A 25,876-nucleotide genomic window follows, 5' to 3' on the forward strand; every position below is an offset into this window, starting at 1 on the left:
TTAATAACAATTATGAGCATCACTTTTCATAACTTATGGCTACTTTTAACAGTGTTATGCACCGCAGGTATTCGTGCTGACGCAAGTAAGGAGGAGTGTCCGGATAAGGGCTCTTATCCGGCAGCCGAGGACGTACTTGTATTGTGTCACGTTGCGGAGCAACTTCGAGGGTTACCGGATACAGTGAGTTCTGCTCTTGTTACTGCTGCTGCTGCTTCGAGTAAAGCATTTGAAGCAAAGGTACAAGCAGAGGAAGCTGTGGAACTTGCCGAGTCGAGAGGCCTAAACGTTACGAAAGCGAAGGAAGCTGCTGTGAGAGCAACACTCGCTGCTGAAGCTGCGGCTACGGCTGTGAGCTATGCGAATGCGCACGGCACGAAAGTTGGATCGATGACAGAAATACTTTGGGAGGCGGATGAAGAGTTGCGTGAACTTGTAGTGTGTAAGAGAATGGATGAAGAAACAATAAAAGCTGCTGCAGAGTGTACGGGCACAGCGGAAGTTGTAACAGCCCAATCACTCAGTGAGGCACTAGAGGCATTGGCTAATCTACACTATGGTGATGAAAACGTTGCTGAAACCCTACGACGGAAAGATGTTGTGTTCCACAAAGAGCTGAAATCACTCGAAGGTTACGTGGAGGAGGCTGTTCATGCACAAAAACAGGCTGAGGATGCAGCTGCAGATGCCAATCAAGTAGCTACTGGAAATTCCGTCGCATCACCTGAAAAGTCAGTGCTGCTACTGATGGCTGGACTGTTTCTCGGTTCTGTACTGTAAGAGGTTGCAACTCCATGAATTGTGATCCCAACCATTCCACTTGTCTCCACACAGTTATGTGCACATACAAGTGAGGCAGCAAACATCCTTTCACATTAGTATTATTTTCTATCAGTGGCTATTAATATTGTTATTTTATTTTGTTTCATTTATACTTTCACTTTTATTATTCTTTTTACTTTACTTTACTTTTCCTTTACTGTGTTATCTTTCGAATATCTGTTCCAACTTTTATCCTTCATTTTTATAACTGTGCAGCTGAGGTGTGTCTATTTTCCTATTTTCATTTTTATTTTTTTCCTTTACCACCTTTGTTTTTTCATTATTTTATTCATGTAATGCACTGAGGTGATTGCGTGTAAGCATGGCCACCTATGCGTTACAATAGTGACACTTTTTTTTTAATCAAAATCTATCATTCCTACGCATCCATAATGTCCTATTGTATGCGTAAAGCTAACTGATTCTGAGGGGTTTTATTTTATCATGAAGCAAAACTGTTACACTGTGGGTTTACCTTCACATATCTCTCTCCCATTACTCATTACACTTATTTTATGTTGTATTCTCTCCCTTTTTATTTCATATCTCTATATTTTATGTTACTGTCAGTAGGTTGTATCGTAATAGTGTAGGATACCCTAAATGCTCAATACATGTGCTCTTACTGGTTCCATCAGATATTGATATTATCGTGTCTAATGAAATGACTATTGGAAGTTTGGATGTGTGCTATTGCATTGCCTCTCTGCTTTGTAATTATGATATTTGATTTCCACTGTCACTTAGAATTGTATTTAGTAGGGAGTGGGGACAGTTCCATGCTGTGATGTGTGCAGTGTGCTTAAATGATGAGCTGATTGACTGTAATGGTGTCACTACTCATATTGATACTATTAATGTTGCTATTCTTTGTATTTCCCACTGTTGATTCCAATAATCTCTCCTAATTCTCATGACAAGAATCCACTACAAGACAGCAGACACAAGTTTCGATACCATCCAAATTAATAACAATTATGAGCATCACTTTTCATAATTTATGGCTACTTTTGACAGTGTTATGCACTGCAGGTATTCGTGCTGACCCAAGTAAGGAGGAGTGTCCGGATTTGGGAGGTTATCCATCAGCTGACGACGTACTTGTATTGTGTTATTTGGCGGAACAACTTCGAGGGTTACCGGATACAATAAGTTCTGCTCTTGTTAATGCCGCTGCTGCTTCGAGTAAAGCATTTGAAGCAAAGGTACAAGCAGAGGAAGCTGTGGAACTTGCCGAGTCGAAAGGCCTAAACGTTACGAAAGCGAAGGAAGCTGCTGTGAGAGCAACACTCGCTGCTGAAGCTGCGGCCACGGCTGCAAGTAATGTGGAAATTAACGCTGCAAATATTTCTGCTTTCTCTATTGATTTTTTGGAGAGTGCGAACTTGTTGCTGTTTGAAGTTAGGGACGCAAAAGATGTTGGTGAAGACGTGAGAATCGTGGCGCAAAGGTGCACGGGTGAAGCGAACTTTGTTACGGTTGCTTCTCTAACCAATGCACTGGATAATGTTACTTCTCTGTACTCCGTGTATGGTAAAGGCACGGCTTCTTTGAGTATGGAAAGTGTTGCCCTTTTGGAGGAGCTGAAGATGTTGGAAGATGGCTTGAAGAAGTCACAGGTTGCTGTTTCGGTGGCGGCTGACGCAGCAGACCAGTCGAAACTATTGGTAGATGCAGTTGAAGTATCGGGCAATACTGCCAAAGGGGCTGTCAATAACCATAATACCGCAAATAATGAAAGCAACAAAGCAACAAGAAATAAAGATCAAGATGAAGGTAGAACAGTCGGAAACAACGACAAGGAATTTACTATAACTTCTGAGGATTATACGAAGAAAAACCAAGGAGAAAACGGGGACCTGAGCTCGATTACCCTTACAGAAGATAGCGGAAGTTCTTTTATCGCTAAATATCCCTTTCACCTGTGTACCATATTCACTTTCTATACACTTCTATGATAAGCGACGGCGTAACAATTTTTGTCACAAACACATTCCGAGACGTCATTTAATTAATACAATCATGAATTAAACTTATCCACGGTATATACAAAAGTGCGACTTTCCACGAAAAGGTCGTCATCTTTTCCCTAAAACACCTTCTCTTGTATTTTATAAAAAGTTGTTGTTGCTTTTATCTTTCTTTTTTATAACTGTGCAGCTGAGGTGCGTCTATTTTCCTATTTTCATTTTTATTTTTTTCCTTTACTAACTTTGTTTTTTCATTATTTTATTCATGTAATGCACTGAGGTGATTGCGTGTAAGCATGGCCACCTATGCGTTACCATTGTAAAACCGTGTTACTAAAACGTATCATTCCTACGCATCCATAATGTCCTATTGTATGCGTAAAGCTAACTGATTCTGAGGGTTTTTATTTTATCATGAAGCAAAAATGTTACACTGTGGGTTTACCTTCACATATCTCTCTCCCATTACTCATTACACTTATTTTATGTTGTATTCTCTCCCTTTTTATTTCATATCTCTATATTTTATGTTACTGTCAGTAGGTTGTATCGTAATAGTGTAGGATACCCTAAATACTCAATACATGTGCTCTTGTTGATTCGATCAGATATTGATATTATCGTGTCTAATGAAATGACTATTGGAAGTTTGGGTGTGTGCTATTGCATTGCCTCTCTGCTTTGTAATTATGATATTTGATTTCCACTGTCACTTAGAATTGTATTTAGTAGGGAGCGGGGACAGTTCCATGCTGTGATGTGTGCAGTGTGCTTAAATGATGAGCTGATTGACTGTAATGGTGTCACTACTCATATTGATACTATTAATGTTGCTATTCCCTGTATTTCCTACTGTTGATTCCATTAATCTCTCCTAATTCTCATGACAAGAATCCACTACAAGACAGCACACACAAGTTTCGATACCATCCAAATTAATAACAATTATGAGCATCACTTTTAATAATTTATGGCTACTTTTGACAGTGTTATGCACTTCAGGTATTCGTGCTCATCATGTCTGGAATGATTGCTTTGCTGATGGAAACCATCCACCTGTAGATGAGATTCCCGTCTTGTGTCGTGTGGCGGAACAACTTCGAGGTTTACCGGATACAATAAGTTCTGCTGTGGAAACTGCCGCTGCTGCTTCGAGTAAAGCATTTGAAGCAAAGGTACAAGCAGAGGAAGCTGTGGAACTTGCCGAGTCGAAAGGCCTAAACGTTACGAAAGCGAAGGAAGCTGCTGTGAGAGCAACACTCGCTGCTGAAGCTGCGGCTACGGCTGCAAGTAATGTGGAAATTAACGCTGCAAATATTGCTGCGGTGCCGTGGTCACAACGAAGACAGGATGTGGGGTTACAGGAACTTGCACTATGCGACAATGTGGACAAGGATGTACGAGAGGCGGCAGCAAAGTGTACAAAGAAAGCGGACAACGTGACAGCCCAATCGCTCAGTGCGGCACTAGAAGCGTTGGAGAATTTATACACTGATGTGAATACCCGGGAGACCTTGCGGCGGGAAGATGTTGAGTTTCACACGGAGCTGAAATCGTTAGAGGAACATGTGGAGGAGGCTGTCCGTGCACAAAAACAAGCTGAGGATGCAGCTGCAGATGCAATTAAAATAGCCGGTACAAATACGGGACCAGTTGTGAATTCCGTTGCATCACCTGAAGGGTCGGTGCTGCTACTGATGGCTGGATTGTTTCTCGGTTCTGTACTGTAAGAGGTTGCAACTCCATGAATTGTGATCCCAACCATTCCACTTGTCTCCACACAGTTATGTGCACATACAAGTGAGGCAGCAAACATCCTTTGATATTAGTATTATTTTCTATCAGTGGCTATTAATATTGTTATTTTATTTTGTTTCATTTATACTTTCACTTTTATTATTCTTTTTACTTTACTTTACTTTTCCTTTCATTATTTTATCTTTCGAATATCTGTTGTAACTTTTATCCTTCATTTTTATAACTGATTTTCTAGTGTGTTTATTGCCCTACTTTTAGTTGTATTTTTTCCTTTATTACCTTTTTTATTTCATTATTTTATTCATGTAATGCACTGAGGTGATTGCGTGTAAGCATGGCCACCTATGCGTTACCATTGTAAAACCGTTTTGCTAAAATCTATCATTCCTACGCATCCATAATGTCCTATTGTATGCGTAAAGCTAACTGATTCTGAGGGTCTTTATTTTATCATGAAGCAAAACTGTTACACTGTGGGTTTACCTTCACATATCTCTCTCCCATTACTCATTACACTTATTTTATGTTGTATTCTCTCCCTTTTTATTTCATATCTCTATATTTTATGTTACTGTCAGTAGGTTGTATCGTAATAGTGTAGGATACCCTAAATGCTCAATACATGTGCTCTTACTGATTCGATCAGATATTGATATTATCGTGTCTAATGAAATGACTATTGGAAGTTTGGGTGTGTGCTATTGCATTGCCTCTCTGCTTTGTAATTATGATATTTGATTTCCACTGTCACTTAGAATTGTATTTAGTAGGGAGTGGGGACAGTTCCATGCTGTGATGTGTGCAGTGTGCTTAACTGATGAGCTGATTGACTGTAATGGTGTCACTACTCATATTGATACTATTGTTGTTGCTATTCTTTGTATTTCCCACTGTTGATTCCATTAATCTCTCCTAATTCTCATGACAAGAATCCACTACAAGACAGCAGACACAAGTTTCGATACCATCCAAATTAATAACAATTATGAGCATCACTTTTCATAACTTATGGCTACTTTTGACAGTGTTATGCACTGCAGGTATTCGTGCTGACTATATCTGGAACAACTGCTCTGTTGAAAACAGTCATCCTCCGCTGGAAGAAATACGTGTCTTGTGTCGTGTGGCGGAACAGCTTCGAGGGTTACCGGAGACAGTAAGTTCTGCTGTGGAAACTGCCGCTGCTGCTTCGAGTAAAGCATTTGAAGCAAAGGTACAAGCAGAGGAAGCTGTGGAACTTGCCGAGTCGAGAGGTCTAAACGTTACGAAAGCAAAGGAAGCTGCTGTGAGAGCAACACTCGCTGCTGAAGCTGCGGCCACGGCTGCAAGTAATGTGGAAATTAACGCTGCAAATATTGCTGCGGTGCCGTGGTTACAACCAATCTCTGATGCAGGTTTGGAAAACCTTTCTAAATGCGAGCACATAGACAAGTATGTGCAGGAGGCGGCAGCAGAGTGCTCAAAGAAAGCAGAACATGTGACGGCTCAATCGCTTAGTGCGGCACTGGAAGGGTTGGAGAATCTATTCACTGATGTGAGTACTAGGGAAGCCTTACGGAAGGAAACCATTGAGTTTCACACTGAGCTGAAATCGTTAGAGGAACATGTCGAAGAGGCTGTCCGTGCACAAAAACGGGCTGAGGATGCAGCTGCATATGCGAATCAAACAGTCGGTACAAATACGGGACCAGTTGGAAATTCTGTTGCATCACCTGAAGGGTCAGTGCTGCTACTGATGGCTGGACTGTTTCTCGGTTCTGTACTGTAAGAGGTTGCAACTCCATGAATTGTGATCCCAACCATTCCACTTGTCTCCACACAGTTATGTGCACATACAAGTGAGGCAACAAATATCCTTTGATATTAGTATTATTTTCTATCAGTGGCTATTAATATTGTTATTTTATTTTGTTTCATTTATACTTTCATTTTTATTATTCTTTTTACTTTACTTTTCCTTTCATTATTTTATCTTTCGAATATCTGTTGTAACTTTTATCCTTCATTTTTATAACTGATTTTCTAGTGTGTTTATTGCCCTACTTTTTAGCTATATTTTTTCCTTTATTACCTTTTTTATTTCATTATTTTATTCATGTATTGCACTGAGGTGATTGCGTGTAAGCATGGCCACCTATGCGTTACAATAGTGACACTTTTTTTTTAATCAAAATCTATCATTCCTACGCATCCATAATGTCCTATTGTATGCGTAAAGCTAACTGATTCTGAGGGGTTTTATTTTATCATGAAGCAAAAATGTTACACTGTGGGTTTACCTTCACATATCTCTCTCCCATTACTCATTACACTTATTTTATGTTGTATTCTCTCCCTTTTTATTTCATATCTCTATATTTTATGTTACTGTCAGTAGGTTGTATCGTAATAGTGTAGGATACCCTAAATACTCAATACATGTGCTCTTACTGATTCCATCAGATATTGATATTATCGTGTCTAATGAAATGACTATTGGAAGTTTGGGTGTGTGCTATTGCATTGCCTCTCTGCTTTGTAATTATGATATTTGATTTCCACTGTCACTTAGAATTGTATTTAGTAGGGAGTGGGGACAGTTCCATGCTGTGATGTGTGCAGTGTGCTTAACTGATGAGCTGATTGACTGTAATGGTGTCACTACTCATATTGATACTATTGTTGTTGCTATTCTTTGTATTTCCCACTGTTGATTCCAATAATCTCTCCTAATTCTCATGACAAGAATCCACTACAAGACAGCAGACACAAGTTTCGATACCATCCAAATTAATAACAATTATGAGCATCACTTTTCATAACTTATGGCTACTTTTGACAGTGTTATGCACTGCAGGTATTCGTGCTGACGATATCTGGAACGACTGCCTTGCCAGCAGTAATGGTCCACCACTGAAACACATAGAAGTGTTATGTAATTTGGCGGAACAACTTCGAGGTTTACCGGATACAGTAAGTTCTGCTGTGATTTCTGTAACGGAAGCATCTATAAAGGCCTCGAAAGCAAAGGTACAAGCAGAGGAAGCTGTGGAACTTGCCGAGTCGAAAGGCCTAAACGTTACGAAAGCGAAGGAAGCTGCTGTGAGAGCAACACTCGCTGCTGAAGCTGCGGCTACGGCTGCAAGTAATGTGGAAATTAACGCTGCAAATATTGCTGAACTTCCTTGGTCTCAAAGGAGGAGAGACGCTGGTTTGCAGAATATTGAACACTGCAAAAATTTGGATAAGGATGTACGAGAGGCAGCAGTAAAGTGTACAAAGAAAGCGGAGAACGTGACAGCCGATTCTCTCCGTGCGGCACTGGAAGGGTTGGAAACATTGTTCAGCGACGTTTACATACTAGTAACGTTGCGGAAGGAAAAAGTTGAGATGCAGGAAGAAATGCAATCGTTAGAACAAAACGCAGCGACAGTCCTTCGTGTACTTCAAAAGGCTGAGGATGCAGCAGCTGATGCAAATCGAGAAGCCCTTGGAAATTCCGTTGCATCACCTGAAGGCTCGGTGCTGCTACTGATGGCTGGATTGTTTCTCGGTTCTGTACTGTAAGAGGTTGCAACTCCATGAATTGTGATCCCAACCATTCCACTTGTCTCCACACAGTTATGTGCACATACAAGTGAGGCAACAAACATCCTTTCATATTAACCTTATTTTCTATCAGTGGCTATTAATATTGTTATTTTATTTTGTTTCATTTATACTTTCACTTTTATTATTCTTTTTACTTTACTTTTCCTTTCATTATTTTATCTTTCGAATATCTGTTCCAACTTTTATCCTTCATTTTTATAACTGATTTTCTAGTGTGTTTATTGCCCTACTTTTAGTTGTATTTTTTCCTTTATTACCTTTTTTATTTCATTATTTTATTCATGTAATGCACTGAGGTGATTGCGTGTAAGCATGGCCATCTATGCGTTACAATAGTGACACTTTTTTTTATCAAAATCTATCATTCCTACGCATCCATAATGTCCTATTGTATGCGTAAAGCTAACTGATTCTGAGGGTTTTTATTTTATCATGAAGCAAAAATGTTACACTGTGGGTTTACCTTTACATATCTCTCTCCCATTACTCATTACACTTATTTTATGTTGTATTCTCTCCCTTTTTATTTCATATCTCTATATTTTATGTTACTGTCAGTATGTTGTATCGTAATAGTGTAGGATACCCTAAATGCTCAATACATGTGCTCTTACTGATTCGATCAGATATTGATATTATCGTGTCTAATGAAATGACTATTGGAAGTTTGGGTGTGTGCTATTGCATTGCCTCTCTGCTTTGTAATTATGATATTTGATTTCCACTGTCACTTAGAATTGTATTTAGTAGGGAGTGGGGACAGTTCCATGCTGTGATGTGTGCAGTGTGCTTAAATGATGAGCTGATTGACTGTAATGGTGTCACTACTCATATTGATACTATTGTTGTTGCTATTCTTTGCATTTCCCACTGTTGATTCCATTAATCTCTCCTAATTCTCATGACAAGAATCCACTACAAGACAGCAGACACAAGTTTCGATACCATCCGAATAAATAACAATTATGAGCATCACTTTTCATAATTTATGGCTACTTTTGACAGTGTTATGCACTGCAGGTATTCGTGGTGATCGAGTCTGGTACGATTGTCCAGAAAAAGGAGTGGACACATCGCGGGACGACATACAAGCTTTGTGCCGTGCAGCGGAGCAGTTCAGAGGCCTATCACAAACAGTAACATCTGCTGTGGAAACTTCCGCGGCTGCTTCAAGTAAAGCATTTGAAGCAAAGGTACAAGCAGAGGAAGCTGTGGAACTTGCCGAGTCGAGAGGCCTAAACGTTACGAAAGCGAAGGAAGCTGCTGTGAGAGCAACACTCGCTGCTGAAGCTGCGGCCACGGCTGCAAGTAATGTGGAAATTGACGCTGCAAATATTGCTGCGGTGCCGTGGTCACAACCAAGCAGTGATGCAGGTTTACAAAAGCTGGCACTTTGTGAAAACATCGACAAGAGTTTACGACAGTTGGCATCAAAGTGCTCGAAGAGAGCGGAAAACGTGACGGCCCAATCGCTCAGTGAGGCGTTGGAGGGACTAAGAAAACTACACTACAATGATGTATACGTTAAGGAAATATTAGAGAGAGAAGATGTTGAGTTCCACAAAGAGTTTATGTGGTTACAGCACCACCTCCGGGAGGCTGTCCGTGCACAAAAACAGGCTGAGGATGCAGCTGCAGAGGCGAATGAAATAGCCGGCACAAATACGGGACCAGTTGGAAATTCCGTTGCATCACCTGAAGGGTCAGTGCTGCTACTGATGGCTGGACTGTTTCTCGGTTCTGTACTGTAAGAGGTTGCAACTCCATGAATTGTGATCCCAACCATTCCACTTGTCTCCACACAGTTATGTGCACATACAAGTGGGGCAGCAAACATCCTTTCATATTAACCTTATTTTCTATCAGTGGCTATTAATATTGTTATTTTATTTTGTTTCATTTATACTTTCACTTTTATTATTCTTTTTACTTTACTTTACTTTTCCTTTCATTATTTTATCTTTCGAATATCTGTTGTAGCTTTTATCCTTCATTTTTATAACTGATTTTCTAGTGTGTTTATTGCCCTACTTTTAGTTGTATTTTTTCCTTTATTACCTTATTTTTCATTATTTTATTCATGTATTGCACTGAGGTGATTGCGTGTAAGCATGGCCATCTATGCGTTACAATAGTGACACTTTTTTAATCAAAATCTATCATTCCTACGCATCCATAATGTCCTATTGTATGCGTAAAGCTAACTGATTCTGAGGGTTTTTATTTTATCATGAAGCAAAACTGTTACACTGTGGGTTTACCTTCACATATCTCTCTCCCATTACTCATTACACTTATTTTATGTTGAATTCTCTCCCTTTTTATTTCATATCTCTATATTTTATGTTACTGTCAGTAGGTTGTATCGTAATAGTGTAGGATACCCTAAATACTCAATACATGTGCTCTTACTGATTCCATCAGATATTGATATTATCGTGTCTAATGAAATGACTATTGGAAGTTTGGGTGTGTGCTATTGCATTGCCTCTCTGCTTTGTAATTATGATATTTGATTTCCACTGTCACTTAGAATTGTATTTAGTAGGGAGTGGGGACAGTTCCATGCTGTGATGTGTGCAGTGTGCTTAAATGATGAGCTGATTGACTGTAATGGTGTCACTACTCATATTGATACTATTGTTGTTGCTATTCTTTGTATTTCCCACTGTTGATTCCGTTAATCTCTCCTAATTCTCATGACAAGAATCCACTACAAGACAGCAGACACAAGTTTCGATACCATCCAAATTAATAACAATTATGAGCATCACTTTTCATAACTTATGGCTACTTTTGACAGTGTTATGCACTGCAGGTATTCGTGCTGACGATATCTTGAATAATTGCTCTGCTGGTAGGAAACCCCCACCGGCAGTATACGTAACTGCCTTGTGTCGTGTGGCGGAACAACTTCGAGGGTTAGGAGGGACTATTAGTTCCTCTCTTCTTACTGTAACTTCCGCGTCAAGTAAAGCATTCAAAGCAAAGGTACAAGCAGAGAAGGCTGTGAAACTTGCCGAGTCGAGAGGCCTAAACGTTACGAAAGCGAAGGAAGCTGCTGTGAGAGCAACACTCGCTGCTGAAGCTGCGGCCACGGCTGTGAGCTATTGTATTACCCATTCTACGAAAGTTGGGTCAATTGCAGAGATGCTATGGGAGGTAGATGAGGAGCTGCATGTTTTTTCGTTATGTGGTAACAAAGACAGGGATGTACAAGATACGGCATTAAAGTGTACTGATACAGCGGAAGGTGTAACAGCCCAATCGCTCAGTGAGGCGCTAGAAGGGTTAGCTAAATTAGTTTTTGACGACAACGTTGCTAGAAAGTTGCGGCAGGAAGATACTGTGTTCCAGAGAGAATTTATGTGGTTACAGCAGCACATGGAGGAGGCTGTCCGTGCACAAAAACAAGCTGAGGATGCAGCTGCAGATGCAAATGAAACAGCCGGCCCAAATACGGGACCAGTTGTGAATTCTGTTGCATCACCTGAAGGGTCAGTGCTGCTACTGATGGCTGGACTGTTTCTCGGTTCTGTACTGTAAGAGGTTGCAACTCCATGAATTGTGATCCCAACCATTCCACTTGTCTCCACACAGTTATGTGCACATACAAGTGAGGCAGCAAACATCCTTTCATATTAACCTTATTTTCTATCGATAATTATATATTTTTTAAAATTTCCTTTATATTTTCACTTTTATTATTCTTTTTACTTTACTTTACTTTTCCTTTACTGTGTTATCTTTCGAATATCTGTTGTAGCTTTTGTCCTTTATTTTCTTAATTTTTTTTAATTGTCGGGAAAGTCTCGTAATTAATAAAAATAAGTTTTTTATTACCTTTTTTTTTAATTATTTTATTCATGTATTGCACTGAGGTGATTGCGTGTAAGCATGGCCACCTATGCGTTACCATTGTAAAACCGTTTTGCTAAAATCTATCATTTCTACGCATCCATAATGTCCTATTGTATGCGTAAAGCTAACTGATTCTGAGGGTTTTTATTTTATCATGAAGCAAAACTGTTACACTGTGGGTTTACCTTCACATATCTCTCTCCCATTACTCATTACACTTATTTTATGTTGTATTCTCTCCCTTTTTATTTCATATCTCTATATTTTATGTTACTGTCAGTAGGTTGTATCGTAATAGTGTAGGATACCCTAAATGCTCAATACATGTGCTCTTACTGATTCCATCAGATATTGATATTATCGTGTCTAATGAAATGACTATTGGAAGTTTGGGTGTGTGCTATTGCATTGCCTCTCTGCTTTGTAATTATAATATTTGATTTGTTCTTGCATCGTGTTATGTTTTTATGTTTCTTTTTTGTTTATAGGATAGTATTATTTTTTGTTATGATGTTGAAATTTCGTACTTCAAAAAAAATATTAGTGGTGTAATATCCTTTCCTTTGTCGGTTATTTAGTTTTTCTCTTGACACCTTGTTTCTATTGTTATTGACCTTTTTTTCCCCCATTCTTTTAATCATTTACTTTCTTCTTTTTTAATATATGTGTACTTTATAGTTTCTTTATGTTCTAATATTGCTTGTTCGTGTTATTGTGTTGGTGCGAAAATAATTCATTTTTTTTTTTGTCGTTGTTTCATATATCCTTGTGCATATTTTTCTTTGGCTTCTCTTTTGTAGTAATAAGTGTGGAAGGTGGAGGGCGGAGGGAACGAGTGAGTTTTAATACAAATTAGTCGTAGATGCACTCATGTTGGATTGGTTCGCTGTTACTACTAGTGGGACTTATGTTTTTTAGTATTGTTTGCCGAGCAAATGGAACGGAAGTGAAGCCGCTGGAAGAAAGTGCAGAGGATATTTGTGCGGCCATGAAGTCCCTTAATACCGTAAATAACACTGTACAAAATATTATTACCACCATACGCAATCACAAGGCGAAATTGATACGCTATCTCCAGGATGTAGAGACGGCATTTGAAAGGACGAGTAGCGCAGCCGCTGCAGCGAAACAATACGGGGGAACCTTCCGAACTGCGTCGGTGGCATCAAAAATTGCGAATGACGCAATGTCCAACTCCACGCGGGCCATGTTGGATGCTGAAACGAGTCACAACACGACTCTTATTATTGAGGCGGCGGCGAATATTGAAGCACAGAGCGCGAGAGACAACGCAACTGCCGCCGCTGTGGCACTTCAGGCGATATGGAAAACGACAGTTGGCACTGCCAGACTTCAAGCGAACCATACGGATTGTGTGTATACACCAGCTGATCAGATGTTGACGTCCCAGAAGCTGAATGAGCACAAAGAGAAGCTGGTGGTAACAGATAGCAAATATAATGATGAACACAAGGAGTTGAAGGAGCTTTGGGCGCGGAGTTATCTGAAGCTCTTCCTCCCGCTCGACCAGCTCCATATGTTATTGCAAAAGTTGGAATGGGATGTTGCCACAACGTCAGAGATGGAAACCACTGCAGAAAAGGCAGCTGATGCAGCAGTAGCGGCGCAAGAGGATGTTGAGAAGGCGGCAGAGTTGGCGGCGGAGAGTGCGACAGAATCTGTACGGGCAAAACGATACTCTGATCGTGTCGCAAGAGGGAATATGAAATTTAAAACCATCGCAGGATTTCATGAGGAACCTCTACCCGAGGTCGTCCCTCGTCCCGGGGCAAAGGCATCTGCCGCGTCCGATCCATTGGAAAATGAAGACGGCGCTTTTTATGTGTCCAGGGGAATAATGCCGCTCAGTCAAGCTTTTTTCGTAATTGCGTTTACCATATAACCGCGATTGGCAAACTCGAAGCATAGATATATTTTAATTTCCATTCATGGATGCATATGGACCCGTTCGCAAAATGCTGTGAGGCGGTTTTGCCGAATCTTCACTCTCTGCCTGTTCGTGTGTTGCTCGAGTGAGCCATTCAGTTCTACGTCTGTTGCGCTTGCTTTTGGTTTGGGTTTTGGATTGGTGGTATAGAATGTTGTGTTGTTAAGGTTGTTCGTTTTGTTGGTGTCTTTGCTTTGTCTTGCTTCGCTTGTCCCTCTTCCACACCAATTCTTGAAGCGGTTGTGTGTATAAAGGAGGAAGGAGACAGTTGGGTGTTTGAATTTTCCGACCCCGCACATTGGTCGAATGGCTAGCATGTTTCATTCTTTCGCAGTTCGATGCATATTCCCATATAGATATATTTTTAATATACCAACTTGTGTGTTTGTGAGTGATTTTTTTTGTTTTGCTTTTGCTTTTGTTCACTCGCGTTTGCGTCCTCATAGTTGGTAATATCGGTGGGCCTTGCCATTCACTTCTTCCCTCATTAGACGATTGGTTATCAGGTAGAAGCTATGCTCCATCCTCTTCCCCCTCCCCTCTGTGTGCTTTAAAATAATTCGAAAGTTCATCGATTTATCACACATTTCTCGAAGGGAACTCGTCTTTGCTTCACTCTGTTCAACAATACAACAATTTTTGTCGGAACAGAAACTCATTATTGCTTTTCGCTTTACCCTTCATTATTTATAGATGCGCAATGACAAATAAACAAGATTTATGTAGTTAAACATAGTGGGCACCTTTCACTCACAAGCACTCATGCGTGAGAGTAAATTATAAAAGAAAGATGTTGTCATTTGATGGATTTAAATCTTGTCTGGTCGTGAAAACGTGAAAGAATTCACGCAACTTTGCATTCCTTTGCAGTCGCTTTTTATCGCTGACGGCGCGCATTCTTTACTTTGTGGTCGCTTCTGTTTCATGCCGATTAGTCTGGTGAACAAATGGAAGTGCTATGCCCGAATTTATTAACATAATAATTATTGACTATATGATGCACCGTGATAGGGTTGTGTCGCATTCGGTATTGTTGGATATGAAATGAATTTTTGAACTTGACCACGTGGGTGGGGGTGGGGGGACGCGAAAATATAGTGGCAGTGAGCGCTGCATGGAGCACTTTGGCAGCATTCTGTCGGGTAAGATCTGCATAAACGCGTATACATATGCCTGTAAATATACAAATGCGCACGCACGTAATTGGTTTTCGTTAGATGCAATACAAAGTATTTAGCCGCTCACTTGGTTTCACCCTTTTTTGTGTGCGTGTTTTGCTTTTGATGTCGCTGTCTCTTTTAGTGGGATGCACCTATATATAGATAGATAAAGATATTATGTTTATGTATTGTGTTTTGTTGCTTCATTACTTGCGAGACCACGTATAATGTATATAAGCATATACGCAGAGAAGCTGCTTTGGGGAAGGTGACGGATGCTTGGCAAGGTGAATATCTGTTGAAAAACAAGTGGAAACCCCCTGCTTTTATTTCTTTTCTCCTTGTTTCTTGTCGTTGAATAGATTTCTGCAAGTTACCGTTAATATTCGGTGACTGAGGTGTTCAAGAACTGCCATTTTTAAAGGAAAAGGAAAGGAAAACGTCGGTGCACAAATATAAACAACATGAGTTGTTTAAGAAGCATCTCGCTGTCGGTACCTCCGCACGCCCTTTCGACGTTCAGCAGAACGGGAATGTTATATGTTATGTATGTCTTGCTTCTTCTCATGCCCTATCCGCTGCAAGTGCACGGCGCTCCAGCAAACATCAACGTTAAGGTTTTACTTTGTACCTGGAACACGCGTGTACCAAAAATTTTCACCACCGCAGTTAACGCTGGTTTCAATGCGTCAATGGAATCACGCAATTGGACCATAGCCGACAGGGTGAAGGTGCAGGTAGTTCAATCCAGTACGAGTCACAAAACCCCGGAAGAATTTATCAAAGACGAGTTGAGTAAGGAAACAGACAAGAGTGGCATCACGATTGTGTTTGGCCCCGTAGGTGACGACACTACGCTGGATTCTATTTCTGAGTTGCAGAAGCACGAGGTGGTTGCGTTCGGTCCCATGACTGGATCTGGAGAGGTTCGGCGGTGGGTTCGTGAGCTCTATTTTCTACGCCCAAGCCCAACAATCGAAACCATGGTGCTCATTCGACATGCATTGGGTCATCTAGGTGTATTGCGACTGGGTTTCATGTATCTGCAGGGCCATCATTATGGAGAGAAAGAGTATGAGGTGGCATTGCGGGTAATGGAAGAAATGGGCTACCAACTTTGCGGTGTCTTTGTTGTGTTAAATGTTAACGATAAACCCGCACCCGACAAGGAATTCAACGCAGTGTTTGAGCGTTTTGCAGCTACTAAGCCACAGGCTGTGCTTTTGTTTGGTGCTCCCAAATCCGACACGGGGAGGTTCCTGAGGAAGTTGGTGGCGGACCGACGCACCTCTGGGGCCTACGTCCTCGCTCCCTCTGGGGCGCAGGTGTTTCTGGAACTTATGTGGAAACGAGTTCTGCTTGACAGTCAAGTCTCCCCCTTCCCCGGGAAGCTGCTCATTGCTGGCACCAACCCACTTGCGAAGAACGAACAGTACGTGGCCATAAAACGCTTTCAAGAGGTGATGCGAGAGTATCTGAAGACTCACACCAGCGAAACGGGCATCACGGACCCGAACTACTTCTTGAAACATGACACAGATGGTGAAATGATGGTGTACGGCTGGGCTGCTGGCGAGGTGCTGTCGCAGGCGCTAAGCGTCCCTGAGTGGCTCAAGGACAGGACAACATTCATGGACTCGCTGTATAATCAGCGCCGATACGTTATTGCTGACTTTGTAATTGGCGACTTCGGTGGTGATTGCGAAGGGGAAGCAGCCAAGCAGGGTGCCGTCTGTTATTGCAACCAAGGTGGAAATGTGGTGTACGTGAGAGAGGTTGAGGATGATTTCAGCATGCAAACGCCGAAAGATGGCACGGTGGGACTGGCCGCACTGCGCTGCAATGCTGACTCGGTAACGCTACATTCCCCATTGAATGGGCTTGTTATTTTCTTTGGTGACAACACAATTGCCGTGAAAGCGACCGCGGCGTGGCTTGTTGGCGCCCTCCGCCACGATACCGGGTCACTAGAGTATTCAGGCCAACTCTTTCTGCACGCATTTGGCACCACCACATCTGACTCTGCGAAGGCCCTGAAGGAAGAGAAGAAAAAACGAACTGTCACCGCCGTGTTCGGCATTGTGACGAAAGCGCTTATGAAAATGACCAACACGCTGTTCATTGACCCAATAACAATTGAACCCCAGTTGAACAAGTTCCGGAGGCATGTGATTCACCTCTCCCCAACGGTGGAGCAGCAAATCTACGTGCTAACACGCTACCTCTCCAACAACAGTGGTAAAGAGGCAAATGCCATTGTTTGCGCTGCAGAAGCGCATGGTATAATGAAGGTTATCCGAAAGTCCTTGGAAAAGTGGGGAGGTTCGCTGAATATCTCACTGGTGCGCAGGAGGGGTGCCGCGCTTACCGGCCACCTTCCCACCAGCGGGGCAGTGTTTGTTTTCGGTATATCTGCCGCTGACGTTGATGTGATTGAGAGGCACCTCGCTGCGCATAGTGAACTTCGTGTGCTTGTCCTTTTCTCCGAGGTGGCATTGCTTTATGAGAAGTTTGTCACGGCCTTCAACGGCAGCGCCGCGGCCCCTCGCCTCGTGTTTGCCACCAACCTTCCACACTGGTATGACAATGAAACATCGTCACCAACAATCCTGAAGTTTCACGCCACAGTGGAGAGCCGAGAAAAGTGGACGCCAATGACACTAATGGGCTTCGTTACCGGGACGCTGATGAGTCTGGCGCTCTTGCGCGTGGAACGGGTAAACATGAGCACGCTTGCAAACTTCTTCTTCGTTGAATCCTCCGTAAATGTCGACGACATGCGGTATGGCGTCTTTAGCGACTCGGAGTGTGGTTCGGGGGAAACCGGATATGGCGATATGTGCCGCACCAACTATGGGGCGACGCGCATTAGTGTGTGGTCCATGTCGCGTGTATTTAATGCTTCAATCGAGCTGCTCGCCGAGCCCGTGACACCTTCCTTGAAGTTTTTATTGGAGTGGGACGGGCTTACCAGGGCTCAGCTGGTAGGAATCATTGTCGGTTCCACCCTCTTCGTGATGCTGCTTGCTGCGCTCGGTGTTTTTATGCACATCACCTTACGTGATGCCCGCGATAATGTGAGTGCACCTATGGACCCGACGGACCCCGTGACGCTCATCTTCACGGATATTGAAAACAGCACGTCGCAGTGGGCCTCACATCCCAATGTCATGGCCGATGCCGTTGCCGCGCATCACTCTCTGATACGGACACTAATTGGGAACTATGATTGCTACGAAGTGAAGACCATAGGTGACTCTTTCATGATTGCGAGCAAGAGTGCCACGGCGGCAGTGAGGCTTGCCCGCGATTTGCAGCGCTGCTTTCTAAACTACCGTTGGGGTACGGACAGCATCGACAACTTCTACCGTGCTGAGGAAAAACAAGTGGCTGAGTTGAACAGCAAGGCCGAACCCCCGAGCGCCCAACTGGACCCCGAAGTGTACAGGAAACTGTGGAATGGCCTCCGCATCCGTGCTGGGATCCACACCGGGTTGTGTGATATTCGGTACGACGAGGTGACGAAAGGATATGACTATTACGGTCAAACGGCAAACATGGCTGCCCGCACGGAGAGCATTGCGAATGGTGGACAAGTGCTTCTGACACGTGCAACGTACTTCTCTCTAAGTACAGCGGAACGTGAGCAACTTGATGTGACTGCACTTGGTTCCGTGCCACTGCGGGGTGTACCCGAACCCGTGGAAATATATCAACTGGATGCTGTTCCTGGGCGAACCTTTGCGCCGCTGCGTCTAGATCACGAGGCATATGTGGCGGATGAGAGCAGTGATGTTTCCCATACGACCTTCAACGACTGCATGTCAATTTCCTCTCAACTAGGAGCAGGTGGGGAAAGTGTTTCCAATGTTTTGCACGCCCTACTCGGCACATTCACAATTGTTCAGCGGCAGAAGGAATTGACGGCAATATGTGAGCGCTGGCGTGTCCCTCTTCCACCCTGGAAGGAAGCCGTGTGGAATGATGAATATTATCAGGAAGCTATACATCGCCTTGCAGTTAAGGTGGGTCACATTGTCGATGTCGCCGCAGTCGAGCGTGTTGGACGCCCTACGGAATCATCGGACAGCTCCTCCGTCATTTTGATTTCTAATCCTGCGGTGGATCAATCCACGGAAGATTTGGAAGGCGATGCTTTTGAATGCGGTTGGGAGGAAAAGGGGAAGCAGTAGTAACAGCAGTAGTGAATTGAAGTCGATCAGACAATTGTGAGTGCTGCCGGCAGCACTTGAGGTAAATTAACGTGAGGCGGTTTTTTTTCCTTTCCTCTCTGTTTCTCACGTTTCATCTCTTCTTGATTTATTTTTACTTTTGTGTGCGTGTTTCGTCGTGTTTTGTTTTGCGTCTCAGTTGAACTGTGGTCACATGTCCTCTTTTTACATCTTAACGTTGCCTTCAGAGTGTCTTAATCCATTTATAAATGTTTATATATATATATATATATATATGTGCGTGTTTATTTATTTACTTATTTTGTTATTCAAACTGGTTCCGAGGAATGTATGTGGATGTCTATATGTATATTCCTTTGTTTTGTTGTTGTGGGGACGTATCCCACGGGGTTCCCTCATTTAACGACTGAAGGATGAAGGTGAAGTCCACGTAATATTTGGCGGTGGAATGCTTCCTTTCATTTATTTTCATGGCTTGATGGCTTTGGCTTGTTTTGGTTTCAGTTTTAATTTTATTTTTCAATTTTGGTAATTTATTTTTTTATTTAAAGTTTTCATCCATTTTATTTACCTTTGTTTTTTACCATGTACATTTTTACTTCCCCTCACCTCATAATATAACTGCATGTATGCGCGCGTGTGCATGTATGTATGTGTGTTCCACTCTCCTCTCTCTTTTCTTTCCACTCTTTTTCTTTTTCTTTACCTTCCTTTTTTTTGGGGGTTGTTGTTGTTGTTTTTATTTCATTACATTTCGTAAAGATAACGGCTGCAGTGGTTCTTGTGCTTAATGTTTATAAGCGTGTCGTGTATGAAACGTCGTTTGCCTTCACTTAACTCCTCATGCACACAAAAGGTGGATATTTCCTCAATACACACACGAATACACACACACACACACATATATATATATATATATATATAATTTATATGGATTTATATGTTCTTATGTTTGTTTATGTGTGTGTTTATATGTATGTTTGTTTGTGCTTGTTTAGATGTTCTGTTTTGTCTTGTTTTGCCATATAAATTTATTACTATTGTGAACGGTTTGTCAAATAATAAAAACATTAAAAACCTCTCCCCTCCTTTCCCCTTCCTCAAAAAGGGAAAAAACAGAAAGAAAAAGGAGTGGTGACGCACCGCTCTCCTTTGGTTTATTATTTGCTTAGATTTGTTTGTTTTCTTCGTTGTTGCTGGCATATAATAATCTAAGATTTTGTCTCTTCCATCTCTCCTCTTTTTCTCGGCTGTTTGTTTGTGTTTTTGTGTGTTTTTTTCCTTTTATCAAACGTACATGAATATATATATATATGTATATTACTTTTGTTTTAGTCCTCTGATGATGTCGGCATTGCTTCCTTGTGTGTGTGTGTGTGTGTGTAACTGAAATATATATATGGAGGGTTGTGGCATTATTATTATTATTACTGTTTACTATTGTTAATGCTATTGTTAACATCTCAATTATTTATTTCTGTTACTGTTTTTTTTTACTTTTCATTTTTTAGTTAGTAATGCAAAAAGATGGATTTCATAAAATGCTTTCACCTGCGGCAGCTATCGTTATTATCACAATGAATCGGATGCGTGCACACAGGCCTTCACGCTTATTATTTTATTTTATTTTTTAGCGATTGATAACAACAAGTAAAAACACAGATGAAAGCTTCGTTTTGGCAATGGAGAAATTATCATATGTCATTCAATACAAAATTATAATAACTATAATATAATATAAATGGTGCTTACGAATCAATCGGATTGTGTTGGGGACGTGCCGGAAGGCACGTCAACGGGTTTCCAACACACGAACGATCAGGGAAGTGAACGGCAATTGCAACTTGTTTTTTATTTGTATTTTTATTTTTGCTCTTGAGTCTAATGGTGGTGATGAGCATATTTGTACAGAGTAATTGGGGATGTTTTCATGCCGGATGTTATGGTTTATTACATGAAATGCCCTTTTGGTAAATGCGTTCCATCAATTTTCGTCAAACTGACCGCTGTTATTGTTGTTATTGTTGTTTTTATTCATACACGCGCTAAATGATTGTGGGATCAGTTTATGGTACCGTTCAAAAATGTATATAACACGGCGTTGCATTTATGCATGAAGTTAAGTTAAATTAAGTTAGGTTAAGTGAATTGTTCATTCAGTTGTCAAATATGCGAGTTTGAAACAGTGATTAAAGGATGGAACGGTGTGAAGTGCTCGATATCTCTTCTTTTTTTTAAAAAAAAAGTATATAAAATAAAGCAAGAAAGGATTTGAACGGGGTTTCGGAGGAATTCCTTCGTTAGTAAATTCTTTTTTTGATGCCTCCAGTGGTTTCAGGAACCGAACATAGATTATAACATCTCAAGTGGAAACTTAAATTTCACACGAAAATATGCCTTTTGAAAGTCGTTTACAGCAAATGGCCATTAGCAATGATGTGCGTTGATCCTCCCGCCTAAGAGGTGATAACTTAAACCTTTAAAATGCTGGAAAGAATCTTTGAATAAGTTGAGTGTATGACATTATGGTTCCTTAACTCTAAATAAAACGCCACATATTGTAATGTTGAGGTACGGGGACTTGTGTGTCCCTCTACGCCCATTGGGGAGGGGAGAGCCGCGTATTTTAACTGCATTTGCAGCGTTTTATCCCTCAGTGTGTGGGTGTGGCCCATTTAAGGAATGCACAGCTGAAAGATGCTCCTTGAAACTGCTTTTGCTTTCACCCGTTAAATCCATGAAGCGATGACTTGCAACAAAAACAGCGTTTGTACGTGTATATTAATATGTTTATGTACGTGTGTGAATATGGATATAAATATTGATATTGATATTTCCTCCTTGAGGATAATAGTAATTTCTTTCTTCAAGCGTTTGTCCTGCCCCAGTTACAACAAAGTAACATCCACATGTGTCTTCCTCTGCTGTTGATTTTGACGTGACTGCGAGACGTCCACTCGACAATGCGAAGATGTGGGAGAGCATGGCTGCGTTATACAGGTGTTTGCACTATCAATTTGCTCGGCCCCTTATCAAGGGCTTTCGTTTTTACGTGTTAATGAAACCACGAATTAATTCATCAGTACCGTTGACTGCTCTTTCCGCTATGGGCGGCATCAGAGATGTAACCGCACCATAATAGTGATGCGCCGACGCTCATAAGGAATGTGGTTTTCCACCTAAGTAGACTGTGAGGTGATGCTCCATTTGTATATGCGCCGGTAGGGGCCATTTAGAGGCAAATGATATTCGTGTGTGTACACGTTCGCGTGTGTGCATGAGGGCTCTGGAACTTAAACTGGAGGTGTAAAGCATATACACGCCGACACTTCTATTTTTTTGGGGGGGGGAAGTACCAAATCTGACGGAGGGTTTGTCGTTTTCGCCCGGAGGATGTACCATTTTAAAAACTTAGGTTAATCAAATCGAAGAACATGTCGGCCGTGTTGATTTCAAGTGGGGTGTTTGTTGTGGGGAACAGCACACAAGTTAAAAGGAGTGCACAGTGCATGAGTTGCCTTGTGGGGTGGACCGGTGCATACATACGAATATTCAGAGACTCTTTTGGGTCTTTTTTTATTTTTTTAAAAAAAAACTTTGAAGATGCCCCTGCTGATTTATAGTTACTCCACATCCGAGCGATGATTGAGTGGGAATGATCGCAGAGAGTCATACGCGTGTCGGCACTCCTGGCTTTTTTTCTTTTTATCAGGTGAGGTTGGTGCGTGTGTAACGGAAGCAGAAGAAGGTAAAGCGGGACGAATAGGAGAGTCTCAGTGGCAAAAGGATTCGTTACTGGCATGAAACTAATTGCCAATTCAAAGAGCTTTTCCGCATCTTTCCCAACAAGACGGGAGACGATAAAAGAAACAGGGCTGTGTAAGGGGGGAGGAAAATGGGCGAGCAATAGCCGCTGCAGTTAAAGAGTATGTGCTGCCTTGTGGGAAAGTTTAATGATTTGCATTCCTCAGCGGTGAGGTTAGGAATGAAAAAAAAAAATTTCCTATGGAAGAAATCTCGCGGTTGGGTGCTGGGGAAGCCGAAGCGGCAGTTTGGGTCGCGATCATGCAATCCGCATCACTCGTGAAAAAATGTCTGGTTGACCACGCGTTTTTGTCGGTAATTGTGGGTCAGTGGCGCGCTATGACCTCTTCTAAAACCAATAAACAAATTGTCAACGAGGCTAGAACTTAACACATGTGGGTAAAGTCCGTTGTGGTGTAGCCGCTGGTTCGAACAATCCTAAATGCTTTTTTTTTGCAATTTTTTAAGACACTCAACGTTGCTCCTCCCTTTCCCTCACCTTACCTCAGGGAGTATGAGAACGATCCTCACCACATTAGGGTTATTGTTAGGCGTCACGCAGTACTCTGTGGGTGTCCCTGGAGCTGCCCTCAGCGTTGCAGCCGCTAGAATAGTGTGCGAAGCGGCTATGGAACTTGGGAGAGCCGAATCTTATATCTCGATGAAACTGCGCGAAACGCGCGACTTGATCGAGTCCTTGAAAGTTGCTCGCAGACTCCTTGATGGCAAACTGCAGCGGGACAGACCCATCGGGGAGGAGTGCCTGAACGCAGTTAAGCTTATCGCTCACGCAGATGGTCTGGGTCGCAAACTAGAGTCGCAATATTATGAGTTGGAGAGGATAGGGTTCAAAACCGCCTCCAAGTCCCGGCTGGCCTCCGGGAGACTCCACGAATTTATTTTAGTGTTTTCCCAGTGGCACGACGGCGAGGGCAGATGCATTGCCAACGGGGACGAGGAGGGCGACACACAGGGTGAAGTCACGCTGCGCCGTTGTATGAGCAGTTTGGTTAACGGAAGCTACGAAGACGGTGGCGGTGGCGTCCATCACAACTTCCCGCGTTATCTGAGGGAATCATTTCAGAATCTTTTTACGCTAGATGAGGATGTATCGCTGAACAAGGATAATGGATGTCCTCTGACAAGGTGGAAAGTCATCCACAACGCAACGGCAAATGCCACGGGACGGAGTGGGGCCGCGGAAGATGTTAGGTGGGCAGGTGGGCTCCTTATTGTCACAGGTAACGGCCCCAGATGGATTTCAGACATTGAAGGGGTCCCGATGCTATCCAAAACGAAAACTAGCCTTGGAAAATTTGTGTCGATGTCCAGTAAAATTACCAGTGCCTTCAGTAATTTTATGGGAATAGTTTGGGCAGACAACCCGTGGTTGGTGAACAGCAGTGAAGTGGACAGTCTGATCGTGGGTGTTGACCTCTACATCTTTATGCACCCTTCCAGGGACTTCCAGATCAATGAAAGGGACCTAGACCGCCTGACAAAAACTTATTGTGGCGAACCCCTCCCCGCTCACGTGCGGCTCAGCGACAAAGTTGCTGACGGAAGGGACGGAAATAGTGACGTCTCGCCTCGCGGCCCTGTAGTCCCCGCAAACATATCTGAAACCAATACGATTTTCGGTAGCGATGATGACGATGAAGATTACAATGGTTTAACGGAGGTTAAGGCTGGGACCGAGCTTCTGTCGTTGTTGTTTCCCCTCGTGGCAATAAACCTTTTTCTTGTCTGATGTGAATGTAAAAGAAGTAACTGGCTCGTATATACATTGATCTCTTGTATTGGGTAGAGCTCGCCATTTTGCAGCCTATGCGTGCCACAACATCTGTCACCGTGTGTAACAAGTGAAGTTCCAGTTTACCTTGGTCATTGCATTTAACTTTCCTAAACCTCCATCCACATCGTGCACTCCGCCAAACTGTAGCGCGGGAAGTTGTTGAAAAATGTGAATCTCATTGCATCCTTTTGCAATCCGACTTTCTTGGTCCACGCAAGCATGGGTCAGAAAGCATTTTAGCCAACCTCGGAAGTCACAACCAAGGAACTCATAAAAAGAGCTCCTTCCTCCCTGGTACAGTGCGCTGTCAAAATAAAAGTCCTGTCCCCCTTTCCCTGACTGTTTTCTCCGCCGGTTAGGGCGGCTGCAGCGTTGGTAGAACCAGGTGGTATTTCGCGCTAAATCCTTATTCCAAATGACGGTAGAACGCATCAAATGAGAGCAAACACAGAAAATTCGGTTATGATACTATTGTGATGCAGTCATTTCGGAAAGACGTGCAAAGGCGGTAGTGTTCAGCAGCGCAGCATTGTCGTCAAGGGAAACGGCGGGTAATGGGATGAGACAGTGGAGAACCCAGCACGCTGAAAGCTGAAGCACATTACAGACTCGTAGTGTTCAAGGAACGAACTGCACCTGCGTTAAGGTGCATGTCAACTTCAAAAATGCGAGGAATCAGCGCTGCTACTGAGAGGATTGTTGATTGCCACAGGAAGTGGCCCACCAACATGGTGCAGTGCGGTGCAATGAGGAGATCACTTGCTCACGCGACTCACAGAGGGAACTGAAGAGTATGCTACGGCCAAGTTAGAGCCAAGTGTACTGGACAGGATTATGAGGTGGGAACAGATAGGAACTAACAAGAAATCAAAACTACGTTTGTAAGATACACAAAGAAGAGGCGCACTGAAGATTACTTCATGCCGCACTATTTTTGTGGCGGCCAAACTTAAAAGTGGAGAAGGGTAAAGGAA

The 25,876-nt window shown here is 42.4% G+C and overlaps 11 protein-coding genes and 1 pseudogene across 11 annotated transcripts, besides 21 other annotated features; 10 read left to right on the top strand and 2 right to left on the bottom strand.

The window, feature by feature from the left end:
- Positions 1 to 12: 12 nt before the first annotated feature.
- Tb09.244.2460 (bloodstream stage alanine-rich protein BARP) lies at positions 13 to 780 on the top strand (the record flags this gene model as incomplete). Its single annotated transcript, XM_822602.1, has 1 exon — positions 13 to 780. The coding sequence occupies one exon, from the start codon at positions 13 to 15 to the stop codon at positions 778 to 780; it is 768 nt and encodes a 255-aa protein (XP_827695.1).
- A 119-nt stretch (positions 781 to 899) lies between these two features.
- Positions 900 to 1,077: a sequence feature (T-rich).
- Positions 1,078 to 1,799: 722 nt separating this feature from the next.
- Positions 1,800 to 2,780, top strand: Tb09.244.2450 (bloodstream stage alanine-rich protein BARP; the record flags this gene model as incomplete). The annotated part of the gene is made up of 1 exon (XM_822603.1): positions 1,800 to 2,780. The coding sequence occupies one exon, from the start codon at positions 1,800 to 1,802 to the stop codon at positions 2,778 to 2,780; it is 981 nt and encodes a 326-aa protein (XP_827696.1).
- Positions 2,781 to 3,739: 959 nt separating this feature from the next.
- On the top strand, positions 3,740 to 4,522 carry Tb09.244.2440 (bloodstream stage alanine-rich protein BARP; the record flags this gene model as incomplete). Its single annotated transcript, XM_822604.1, has 1 exon — positions 3,740 to 4,522. The coding sequence occupies one exon, from the start codon at positions 3,740 to 3,742 to the stop codon at positions 4,520 to 4,522; it is 783 nt and encodes a 260-aa protein (XP_827697.1).
- A 133-nt stretch (positions 4,523 to 4,655) lies between these two features.
- Positions 4,656 to 4,849: a sequence feature (T-rich).
- A 686-nt stretch (positions 4,850 to 5,535) lies between these two features.
- On the top strand, positions 5,536 to 6,318 carry Tb09.244.2430 (bloodstream stage alanine-rich protein BARP; the record flags this gene model as incomplete). Its single annotated transcript, XM_822605.1, has 1 exon — positions 5,536 to 6,318. One exon carries the CDS (start codon positions 5,536 to 5,538, stop codon positions 6,316 to 6,318), a length of 783 nt encoding a protein of 260 aa, XP_827698.1.
- A 93-nt stretch (positions 6,319 to 6,411) lies between these two features.
- Positions 6,412 to 6,522: a microsatellite.
- Positions 6,452 to 6,641: a sequence feature (T-rich).
- A 690-nt stretch (positions 6,642 to 7,331) lies between these two features.
- Positions 7,332 to 8,096, top strand: Tb09.244.2420 (bloodstream stage alanine-rich protein BARP; the record flags this gene model as incomplete). The annotated part of the gene is made up of 1 exon (XM_822606.1): positions 7,332 to 8,096. The coding sequence occupies one exon, from the start codon at positions 7,332 to 7,334 to the stop codon at positions 8,094 to 8,096; it is 765 nt and encodes a 254-aa protein (XP_827699.1).
- Positions 8,097 to 8,229: 133 nt separating this feature from the next.
- Positions 8,230 to 8,418: a sequence feature (T-rich).
- Positions 8,419 to 9,106: 688 nt separating this feature from the next.
- Tb09.244.2410 (bloodstream stage alanine-rich protein BARP) lies at positions 9,107 to 9,892 on the top strand (the record flags this gene model as incomplete). The annotated part of the gene is made up of 1 exon (XM_822607.1): positions 9,107 to 9,892. One exon carries the CDS (start codon positions 9,107 to 9,109, stop codon positions 9,890 to 9,892), a length of 786 nt encoding a protein of 261 aa, XP_827700.1.
- Positions 9,893 to 10,025: 133 nt separating this feature from the next.
- Positions 10,026 to 10,208: a sequence feature (T-rich).
- A 696-nt stretch (positions 10,209 to 10,904) lies between these two features.
- On the top strand, positions 10,905 to 11,687 carry Tb09.244.2400 (bloodstream stage alanine-rich protein BARP; the record flags this gene model as incomplete). Its single annotated transcript, XM_822608.1, has 1 exon — positions 10,905 to 11,687. The coding sequence occupies one exon, from the start codon at positions 10,905 to 10,907 to the stop codon at positions 11,685 to 11,687; it is 783 nt and encodes a 260-aa protein (XP_827701.1).
- A 101-nt stretch (positions 11,688 to 11,788) lies between these two features.
- Positions 11,789 to 11,941: a sequence feature (T-rich).
- A 15-nt stretch (positions 11,942 to 11,956) lies between these two features.
- Positions 11,957 to 12,006: a sequence feature (AT_rich).
- Positions 12,007 to 12,864: 858 nt separating this feature from the next.
- Tb09.244.2390 (hypothetical protein) lies at positions 12,865 to 13,905 on the top strand (the record flags this gene model as incomplete). Its single annotated transcript, XM_822609.1, has 1 exon — positions 12,865 to 13,905. The coding sequence occupies one exon, from the start codon at positions 12,865 to 12,867 to the stop codon at positions 13,903 to 13,905; it is 1,041 nt and encodes a 346-aa protein (XP_827702.1).
- A 1,669-nt stretch (positions 13,906 to 15,574) lies between these two features.
- On the top strand, positions 15,575 to 19,303 carry Tb09.244.2380 (expression site-associated protein; the record flags this gene model as incomplete). Its single annotated transcript, XM_822610.1, has 1 exon — positions 15,575 to 19,303. The coding sequence occupies one exon, from the start codon at positions 15,575 to 15,577 to the stop codon at positions 19,301 to 19,303; it is 3,729 nt and encodes a 1,242-aa protein (XP_827703.1).
- Positions 19,304 to 19,546: 243 nt separating this feature from the next.
- Positions 19,547 to 19,579: a microsatellite.
- Positions 19,580 to 19,807: 228 nt separating this feature from the next.
- Positions 19,808 to 19,853: a sequence feature (AT_rich).
- A 121-nt stretch (positions 19,854 to 19,974) lies between these two features.
- Positions 19,975 to 20,022: a sequence feature (T-rich).
- A 154-nt stretch (positions 20,023 to 20,176) lies between these two features.
- Positions 20,177 to 20,205: a microsatellite.
- Positions 20,205 to 20,245: a microsatellite.
- Positions 20,246 to 20,252: 7 nt separating this feature from the next.
- Positions 20,253 to 20,322: a microsatellite.
- Positions 20,323 to 20,666: 344 nt separating this feature from the next.
- Positions 20,667 to 20,687: a microsatellite.
- A 30-nt stretch (positions 20,688 to 20,717) lies between these two features.
- Positions 20,718 to 20,797: a microsatellite.
- Positions 20,798 to 20,913: 116 nt separating this feature from the next.
- Positions 20,914 to 20,936: a sequence feature (AT_rich).
- Positions 20,937 to 21,015: 79 nt separating this feature from the next.
- Positions 21,016 to 21,046: a sequence feature (AT_rich).
- A 373-nt stretch (positions 21,047 to 21,419) lies between these two features.
- Positions 21,420 to 21,448: a microsatellite.
- An 83-nt stretch (positions 21,449 to 21,531) lies between these two features.
- Positions 21,532 to 21,562: a sequence feature (AT_rich).
- Positions 21,563 to 22,706: 1,144 nt separating this feature from the next.
- Tb09.244.2360 (hypothetical protein, unlikely) lies at positions 22,707 to 23,105 on the bottom strand (the record flags this gene model as incomplete). Its single annotated transcript, XM_822611.1, has 1 exon — positions 22,707 to 23,105. One exon carries the CDS (start codon positions 23,103 to 23,105, stop codon positions 22,707 to 22,709), a length of 399 nt encoding a protein of 132 aa, XP_827704.1.
- Positions 22,875 to 22,898: a sequence feature (AT_rich).
- Positions 23,106 to 23,549: 444 nt separating the features above from the next.
- Tb09.244.2350 lies at positions 23,550 to 24,857 on the top strand (annotated as a pseudogene).
- Positions 24,858 to 24,953: 96 nt separating this feature from the next.
- On the bottom strand, positions 24,954 to 25,334 carry Tb09.244.2340 (hypothetical protein; the record flags this gene model as incomplete). Its single annotated transcript, XM_822612.1, has 1 exon — positions 24,954 to 25,334. One exon carries the CDS (start codon positions 25,332 to 25,334, stop codon positions 24,954 to 24,956), a length of 381 nt encoding a protein of 126 aa, XP_827705.1.
- Positions 25,335 to 25,876: the final 542 nt, after the last annotated feature.

This window comes from Trypanosoma brucei, chromosome 9, assembly GCF_000002445.2.
Source record: "Trypanosoma brucei brucei TREU927 chromosome 9, whole genome shotgun sequence".
NCBI lineage: Eukaryota > Euglenozoa > Kinetoplastea > Trypanosomatida > Trypanosomatidae > Trypanosoma > Trypanosoma brucei.